This window comes from Catharus ustulatus, chromosome 29, assembly GCF_009819885.2.
Source record: "Catharus ustulatus isolate bCatUst1 chromosome 29, bCatUst1.pri.v2, whole genome shotgun sequence".
Taxonomy (NCBI): domain Eukaryota; kingdom Metazoa; phylum Chordata; class Aves; order Passeriformes; family Turdidae; genus Catharus; species Catharus ustulatus.
Window position 1 is genome coordinate 1,432,769 of NC_046249.1, and position 9,416 is coordinate 1,442,184.

Consider the following 9,416-nt stretch of genomic DNA (forward strand, 5'->3'; position numbering starts at 1 on the left):
AAGGGAATGTTCAGGGATTGATTCCTGATTCCAGGGCTCAGGGAAGGGATCTGGGGCTGGGAAGGGAATGTTCAGGGATTGATTCCTGATTCCAGGGCTCAGGGAAGGGATCTGGGGCTGGGAAGGGAATGTTCAGGGATTGATTCCTGATTCCAGGGCTCAGGGAAGGGATCTGGGGCTGGGAAGGGAATGTTCAGGGATTGATTCCTGATTCCAGGGCTCAGGGAAGGGATCTGGGGCTGGGAAGGGAATGTTCAGGGATTTATCCCTGATTCCAGGGCTCAGGGAAGGGATCTGGGGCTGGGAAGGGAATGTTCAGGGATTTATTCCTGATTCCAGGGCTCAGGGAAGGGATCTGGGGCTGGGAAGGGAATGTTCAGGGATTGATCCCTGATTCCAGGGCTCAGGGAAGGGATCTGGGGCTGGGAAGGGAATGTTCAGGGATTGATTCCTGATTCCAGGGCTCAGGGGAGGGATCTGGGACGGGCAGCATCGCACACACAGAGGCTGGAAGAGGCTGGAGATTTATTCTCACTCACCACTGCGCCCACTGCTACAAACATTAAAAAAATAAGTCTATAAAACCAAGTTCTTCTTTTTTTTCAGTACAGCAGCGATGGCAGAAGCTCCAATGTGAGAACCAGTTGTACAAACCCAAAACCTGCTCAGAACAAGTCAAAATTCCACTTTCCTCCCCAAAATTGAGCTGTTCCATCCATCCAGGGGGGGTTGAGGCACACCCAGAGCTGTTTCTTCCCCCCATGCCCTCAACTGGGAGCAGCCAGGATATTCTGAGGGTGCATTTTGCTCATGGGATGGAAGACTGGAGCAACCTGACCTGGGAATTCCCAGGAGTTTTCTGAACCTGCAGGAGGGACACGTTCACACGCTGGCCTGTGTCCCCAAGGGAAGATAATTGGTGGCTGGGGAAGGAAGTGGCAGGTCCAGCCAGTGAGGTCAATCACCAGGTACTGGAAGAAATTAGGTTGGGAAATATTGTCAGAGTTCAGGGCTCAGTGTCACAGCAGAAAGGAGAGAGTTTTCAAAGCAGGGTGGGAAATAAATCCATGTAAATCAACTCAAGTTGCTTTAAAAAAAAAATAAAAAATTTAAATCCCCCATGAGGAATAAGGGGGCACCAGCCTCATGCAAAAAAAAAAAAAAACCACAGAAAAAAATCCTGTTCCTTTGAAGGAAACTTCTAATCTGAAGTCAAATTAGCAATGAACTAATTGGGAAATGCTCATTTGTCACAAAGCTCTCTTGGGAACAAGCCTTGAAGGCCAATGTTCATCCCCCCTCGAAGCCACTGGAGAATCAGAACTCACTGGCCAGGAGAAAAGCAATAGCTTGAAAATTTGTTGGTTTTTTAAAAAAAACCCAAACCTTTAGGATTATTCATGTACAGACACAACATCCTCAAGTTCAGTGTTTTTAAACCAAAGCACATCTGTTACAAACAAAAGTTTCCCGAGTTTCAAGTATTAAAAAAAACCCAAACAAAAAAAAATCCAAGCAATCCAGAAAGTGTTTGCCTTCATTCTGGTACCTCTGAACAGGAAAAATATTTTAAATTAAACCTGGTGAGCCTGAAAAATTCACTCTCAGAAGAAGGCAGAACCTCAGTCCTTAACCGTGAACAAATTAAAAAAAAAAACATTTCCAATGATTTACTGACTACAAGGAGAGAAAACTCCCCCAGATTAAAGCATGAGGGGCTTCCAAAGGAACATGATTTGGGCTCTGATTCTGATGGAAGAGTGGGAATGGGAACTTTTTTTGGACACGTGGCAACCCTGAGGTGACAAAACCCAAACTGTCCCTGCCTGGGTGCAGACGTTCACTGCTTGGCTGATTGCCTGCCTGGCTTCTTTTCCTGCTGGCCTCTTCCACTGCCTGGAATTCCTCTGCCACGGCCACCAAACACACCTGTGGAGCAGAAAGGAAGAGGTAAAGCATCCCTGGAAGCCAGCAGTGACTTAGAGATTCAGTTTTTCGTGTTCTAGACAAAAATTTGCTTGTTTTTGAGTCTTAGAAGCAGAAATGTGACTTTTGGACTTCTCCTTTTCTAGTCCCCAGACCTTTATTTAGGAGGTGCATAAACTCATCCCCCCTCAGCAGCAAGTCCAGCAGAATCTCCCTGGTGTGAAAATCTCATGATTTGTGTTCAACTGAAGTTTCTTCCAAAAAAAAAAAAGGGAACCAGGGAAGCAAAAAAATTCAAAATCCAGGTTGTAAAAATCTCAGGTGTCCCCTGAGAGCTGTGAGGGCACCCCAAAAACTGGACAGAGCACTCTGGAGAGGGCACTGGGCACAGGACAGCAGGGATTTGGGGGGCTACAGTGAGGTGAGCATCCTCAGACCCAAAACCAGAGGAGCTGCTGTGATTTATCAGCCAGCCCTCAGATTTATCCCCAAAATTCCACCCTAGGGATAAAGGGACGTGGATCCACCCTGCTACACAAAAGGCAGAGCCCAAAAGAAAACTCAATCCAAGCACCTGGCTCCTCTAAAAGGAGGAGACATGCCCAAACCAGAGGCAAAATATAAATTATTCCCAACCCTGCAGTGCTTGGGATGCTCCTCCTGGAGCTAAGGCTGGGGACTTCAGAGTTTGGCAAGCAAGAAGTCAAAGGAGGAGGATTACCAGTGTCAGAAACAATAATCCTTTCAACTGTGAGCACAATTACAGCTTCCCTCCTGCCCCTTGGCCTCCCAACAAAATTGTCCTGCCTTTATTTTTTTTTTTTTTTTTTCCCCTTTCCCTCCTCCCTTCGTGTCTCGGTAATGAGAGCCAAACCTTTGAGCTAATTAGCAAATGCCGAAGCTTCCCTTGAAAATATTCCATCAGCAAATTGAGGCTGCACATGGAAACAGCAGCAGCTCCACCTCAGAGCTCAGCCCTGCTCCCCACAAGGTGGGCATTGCCACAGCAGGGAAAACAATGGGGATTTGGTGTTTATCCCAAAAAAAAAATTTAAAAAAAACCTGCCAAGCGCTCTCTGGACACTGCAAAGGCAAGAAGCACAAAAATAAAGGGAGCCTTGAGATTTGGAAAGGTCACTTCTGCCTGCTGGGAGATTCCAGGAGTGCCTGGAGGGGATTTGGGGAGAAGGAGATGTTGGGAATCATCCAGGATCATCCCACCTGTCCTGCCAGGATTCCTGGCACAAAGTTCCTCTCCAGAGAGGCTTCACACATCCCTGTCCCCATCCCCAGGATTCCTGGCACAAAGTTCCTCTCCAGAGAGGCTTCACACATCCCTGTCCCCATCCCCAGGGCTCCTTCTAAAATTTAAATCAGCATTTTTAAGCTCCCACTGCAGGCAAAGCCCAGGCTGAGAGCACCCCTGGGGTGATGGGGTGACCACAAATCCCAAAAATGTGGCATTAGGGGTGAGCAGGAGAGCAGAGAAACCCTTCCCAGGCCTCCAGCAGGATAATTTGGGGGAAGAAGGAGCAGCATAACCCCCAGCTGAAGTGCCCTGGGATCACCCAGCCCTGTGAAATGGAAGGGTTGTTTTGGTGACCTATTTCTTCTGAAGTGGCCACCTCCCCTTTATCAGAAACATGAATTATTCATGTTTCAGAAAGAACTCAAACCCTCACATAGCTCTGCCTTTTTTTTAAAAATATAAACACATTAACAAATCAGGAAATCCAAAGCCCCATTTTAATGAGGGGAGAAGATGATTTTTTTGATCTATTTTCACAATTTCCACCCAGAACAGCTTTTTGTTTTCCCCCCTGTCCTTTCCAACCTCCAGTTCTGCAGGACCACGCTCCCAAACGAGGCAGGAGGAGCTGAAACAGTCAAGCCCAGACTCTCTCCAGCTCCTGCCCAGCCCCAGGAACGAGGGAGGCCCATCCCTGGCACGAATCCTCCCTGTTCCTTGGCTGCCTCCAGCACTGGCTCGACTGGATCCTGCTCAGGATCAGCCCCAGACACAGCCCAGCCTTTAAAACAGGAGCTGCTCCTTGCACAAGAGGGGAGATTTTAAATGCAGGAGGGGATAAAAAAATAGGATTTTTTTACCTATTCCAGCTGGGGGGGGATAAAAATAGGATTTTTTACCTCTTCCAGCTCCTCCAACCCCACGACCCTTCTGTTGTTTCTGCTGCTGCATCCCACCACGGCCTCTGCCCTTGGACACCACCTCCTCCTTCACCATGTCAATGATTTCGTCGGGGATCCGCAGGTATTTGATGGTGCTGCCGCGGATGTAGCACTCTGGCATCCTCCAGAACTTGTCACCGTCCTGTTGGGGGAGCAACACAAGGAAAATCTGGATTTAAGGTCATTTTTAGGGTCTTTGAGGAGAGGGAGAGAGCTCCAGCTCCATGCTGGGAGGATTAGCTGTAACCAGCTGTGGAAAAGGGGGGGTTAGCTCCCCAAAACACAAACAACTGGAATTTGAATTTGTTCCACAGCTCCCTCAAACACTGGCAGAAAATGTCAGAAGAAGAGGGTGAGGAAATGAGGAAACAAGGCCCTTCTTCCCTTCTCACACAAGAAAGGAATTGAAAGTGGGACAGGAGACACGAGTTAAAACGGTGGTGAACACCCAATTCTGGTAAGAAAAACGCAGATGTGGCTGGGATTCTTCTCCAGCTGGGAGTCACCCCACTTCTCCACTCCTCTGGGGTGTGGAGGGAGCAGTGAGGCAGCTCTGGAGCCAGCTGGCTGTGGGATGTGAGCCTCCAGAGCAGCTGAGGGAAATAAGGAGTTCATATATTATGTATTTATTAAAAATAAATTAAAAAAAAAAATTCAGGTGCCCACTTTTGGAGCAGCCACCTCCCTGCGCTGCTTTCAGGATTTTCCTGGGATACCATGAGCTTCTCTAGGACTCAGCCCAGCAGGGTTTGTGGGAATAAAAACCCAGAGCTGAACAACAACTCCCTGGCCATGATGTAACCGGGAGGAGGGACCGGGACCCGCCTCGTCCCGGCTCCAGCAGGGCCTGGCTGCAGCTGGGATGGCTCCAGCCCAACCATCCTCGTGTGGAAGAGGCGCCTGCTGTGTCCCAGGAGAGGAGGTGAAACCAGCACACCCCGTTCCTGCTCTCCCGGGAGTTATTTGGGGCAGCTCTGCCTGCACGGGCAAGCCCAGGACGAGGCAGAGGAGCAACAATTCCCTTCCAAAAAGACACCCGGCAAACCCCACCCTGCCTTGGATGTGCCTGGCTGCTCCTTGGCTCGGGATGCAGGAAGGGATGGAGCTCCAGACTCTGCTGCTTCCTCGTTCCTCCTCCCCCGGGTAAACAAGCAGCTCCCGGCTCGTTGTCCCGTGCCATCTAGTGGCCACCAGTGCCACCAGATTCCACCTCCACCCCGGATTTGGGGCTTCTCTGCTGGTGGAATTGTGGAATCATGGAGTGGTTCGGGTTGGAAGGGACTAAAAGATTTAAAATTCCACACATTCCAATAGCTCAGGTTGTTCCAAGCTCTGTCCAACCTTGGACACTGCCACAGCTGCTCTGGGAATCTCATCCCAAACCCTCACCACCTTCACAGGGAGGAATTCCCTCCCAAAATTCCCATCTATCCCTGCCCTCTCTGCCATTCCCTGCATCCTGTCACTCCATCCCTTGTCCAAAGTTTCTCTCTGTGGTTTTGTTGGCCCCTTCAGGCACTGGAAGGTCACAGTTAGGTGACCCCAAATGTTCTCCAGGCTGGACAATCCCAATCCTCCCAACTCCATCCCTCTGATGGATTCCATGAATAAAACCTGAGGAATTCCAGGAATAAAACCTGAGCTGCTGCTCTTCCCAGGCAGAGCACTGAGCAAATTTCCAAGGAGAAGGGAATCACCCCCTGTGTCCTGGGCATGGGTAAAGCTTTGCTGTCACCTCCTCTCAGCTCCCCACCTGCTAAATTCAACAGCAGCTCCTTGTCCCACCATGATCCAGCCACAAATTCCAAAATTCCACCCCAAAATTCCTTCCCAAGCCTCACTCAGGGTGTCTCTCCTCTGTCACGCTGATGTGCCCCAGGGACACATGTGCTACAGGGGGTTTGCAGGGAGATTTTTGGAAGAACAAGGATCCCTGCCAGCCTCTCCCATGGAGCTCTGACATTCCAGGGCTGGGAAAGAACAGCAGTTGGATTTCCATCCATCTGTGCTTCCCACAAGGATGAGACCAGACATTTCTGATGGAGGTCAAAGCCCAAAACACAGATCCCAATCTCCTGGAGCAAGGAGCAAAGGTCCCAGACAGCCTCAGTGGGTGAACTCGGGTGTGGAGAGGAGAGACAGGATCCCCAAAAAGATTTTGGTGTTTGAGGCTGCCTGGGACAGACAAAGGCTCTGTTTTTTGGGAAACCTGGATCAGCATCACAGGGAGGCCCAGGGGAATGAGAGAAATTTCTGTGAAATGCAGAAATTCATCTGCACACATACACAAGGCTGCTCCTTCATTATCAATAATTATATGGACATCATTAATAATTAATTCTATTAAATCCACATCTCAGGCAGAGATCACACTTCCATAGGAGCGAGGTGAGCTACAGCAGAGCCAGCCTGGCTGCAGGGACAGAACGAGGGAACATTTGGGGACAGTATTTGGGGTGACAGCGGCCTGTCCAGTCCTGGGTGTCTCCTGTGGACACAATGTGTGGTGACCACTGTCCCATGCCAGGGTGGGTGACCCCTGTCTGGTGTTGGTTTTGGACACTGCCATGGGTGACCCCTGTCCGGTGCCGGTTGTTCCCCGTGGTCACTGCCCTGAATGACCCCTGCCTGGTGCCAGTTGTTGGACACTGCCATGGGTGATCCCTGTGGTCACTGCCCTGAGTGACCCCTGCCCAGTGCCCGTTGTTCCCTGTGGTTACTGCCCTGAGTGACCCCTGCCGGTGCTGGTTGTTGGACACTGCCCTGAGTGACCCCTGCCCGTTGTTCCCTGTGGTCACTGCCATGGGTGACCCCTGCCCGGTGTCGGTTGTTCCCTATGGTCACTGCTCTGAGTGACCCCTGTCCAGTGCCCTGTGGTCACTGCCATGGGTGACCCCTGCCCGGTGCCAGTTGTTCCCTGTGGTCACTGCCCTGAGTGACCCCTGCCCGGTGCCGGTTGCTGGTCACTGCCATGGGTGACCCCTTTCTGTTATTCCCTGTGGTCACTGCCCTGAGCGACCCCTGCCCAGTGCCCATTGTTGGACGCTGCCATGAGTGACCCCTGTCCGTTGTTCCCCGTGGTCACTGCCCTGAACGACCACTGTACGGTGCCCGTTGTTCCCAGTGGTCACTTCCCTGAGTGACCCCTGTCCAGTGCCGGTTGTTGGACACTACCATGGGTGATCCCTGTGGTCACTGCCCTGAGTGACCCCTGCCCGGTACCAGTTGTTGGACACTTCCCTGAGTGAGCCCTGTCCGGTGCCAGTTGTTGGACACTGCCATGGGTGACCCCTGCCCATTGCCCGTTGTTCCCTGTGGTCACCGCCATGGGTGACCCCAGCATGGTGCCGGTTGTTCCCTGTGGTCACTGCCCTGAGTGACCCCTGTCTGGTGCCCGTTGTTGGACACTGCCATGGGTGACCCCTGTGGTCACTGCCATGAGTGACCCCTGCCCGGTGCCGGTTGTTGGACACTGCCATGGGTGACCCCTTTCCATTATTCCCTGTGATCACTGCCTTGAGTGACCCCTGCCCGGTGCCCGTTGTTCCCTGTGGTCACTTCCCTGAGTGACCCCTGCCCAGTGCCAGTTGTTCCCTGTGGTTACTGCCCTGAGTGACCCCTGCCCGGTGCCGGTTGTTGGACACTGCCATGGGTGACCCCTGCCCATTGTTCCCAGTGGTCACTTCCCTGAGTGACCCCTGCCCAGTGCCAGTTGTTCCCTGTGGTCACTGCCCTGAGTGACCCCTGCCCAGTGCCAGTTGTTCCCTATGGTCACTGCCCTGAGTGACCCCTGCCCAGTGCCCATTGTTCCCTGTGGTCACTGCCCTGAGTGACCCCTGCCCAGTGCCAGTTGTTCCCTGTGGTCACTGCCATGGGTGACCCCTGCCCGTTGTTCCCTGTGGTCACTGCCCTGAGTGACCCCTGTCTGGTGCCAGTCATTGGACACTGCCATGAGTGACCCCTGCCTGGTGCCGGTTGTTCCCTGTGGTCACTGCCATGGGTGACCCTTTCCGTTATTCCCTGTGGTCACTGCCATGAGTGACCCCTGCCCGGTGCCAGTTGCTGGACACTGCTCCGAGTGACCCCTGCCCGGTGCCGGTTGTTCCCTATGGTCACTGCCCTGAGTGACCCCTGCCCAGTGCCGGTTGTTGGACACTGCCATGAGTGACCCCTGCCTGGTGCCAGTTGCTGGACACTGCTCCGAGTGACCCCTGCCCGGTGCCGGTTGTTCCCTATGGTCACCGCCATGGGTGACCCCAGCCCGGTGCCAGTTGTTGGACACTGCCATGGGGGACCCCTCTCCGTTATTCCCCGTGGTCACTGCCCTGAGTGACCCCTGCCCGGTTGCTCCCTATGGTCACTGCCATGAGTGACCCCTGTCCAGTGCTGGTTGTTCCCTGTGGTCACTGCTCCGAGTGACCCCTGCCTGGTGCCGGTTTTTGGACACTGCCATGGGTGACCCCTGTCCGGTGCTGGTTGTTGAACGCTGCTGTGAGTGACCCCTGCCCGGTGCCGGTTTTTGGACACTGCCATGGGTGATCCCTGCCCGTTTTTCCCTGTGTCACTGCCATGGGTGACCCCCGTGGTCACTGCCCTGAGTGACCCCTGCCCGTTGCTCCCTATGGTCACTACCCCGAGTGACCCCTGCCCGGTGCCCGGTGCTCCTTACCCGCGATGTGCAGATCACCTCCCGCAGGTTGATGTTCATCCAGTTGTCGCAGCTCACCAGGTGCCCGTTGTACGTCTCGCCGTTCTTCAGCTCCACCAGCTGCGAGACAACAGCGGTCACGGGCGCCGGCCCAGCGCCGCTACCGGGACGTGCCCGGTGCCACCCGCACGGTACCGGTGAGGGGAACGGGACAGGGCCGCACGGTCGGTACTCACCATGGGGTGGTTCTGCGCCGTCTTCAGCAAAGACAGGGGCAGCTGCGAGGGGAAGAGAGGAGAAAGGCCTCAGGCACCGACCGACAACGGGACACCGGGCGGGGCACCGACCCGAGCACCGAGCGGGGCACCGGGCACGCCATCATTGGAGGAGGGGAAGAGATGAGCCAGGCCCTCCGCTCCAGCCTCCTCCCGAGCCCGGTTCCCCGTTCCCCGGCCCCGCCACCGCCGCTCACCATCGTGCCGGACCCGGGAGCCGCCGCCGCGCCGGGCGCTGCCGCTCAAACCGCCCCCGACTCCGCGCGGGGCCAATCAGAGCGCAGCGCGGTCCCGCCGTAGCCAATCAGAGCGCGGCGCGGTCCCGCCGTAGCCAATCAGAGCGCGGATCGCGGCCCGGCCGCGCCGCGCCGCTCGGT

The 9,416-nt window shown here is 54.1% G+C and overlaps 1 protein-coding gene across 1 annotated transcript; it reads right to left on the reverse strand.

Annotated features, from left to right (window-relative positions):
• Positions 1-508: 508 nt before the first annotated feature.
• Positions 509-9,296, reverse strand: LSM4 (LSM4 homolog, U6 small nuclear RNA and mRNA degradation associated). Its single transcript, XM_033082480.1, has 5 exons — positions 9,237-9,296; positions 9,001-9,042; positions 8,786-8,884; positions 4,075-4,258; positions 509-1,929 (listed from the first exon to the last, which is right to left on the reverse strand). The coding sequence occupies exons 1-5, from the start codon at positions 9,237-9,239 to the stop codon at positions 1,841-1,843; spliced, it is 417 nt and encodes a 138-aa protein (XP_032938371.1). The 5' UTR covers positions 9,240-9,296; the 3' UTR covers positions 509-1,840.
• Between the last annotated feature and the right edge of the window lie 120 nt (positions 9,297-9,416).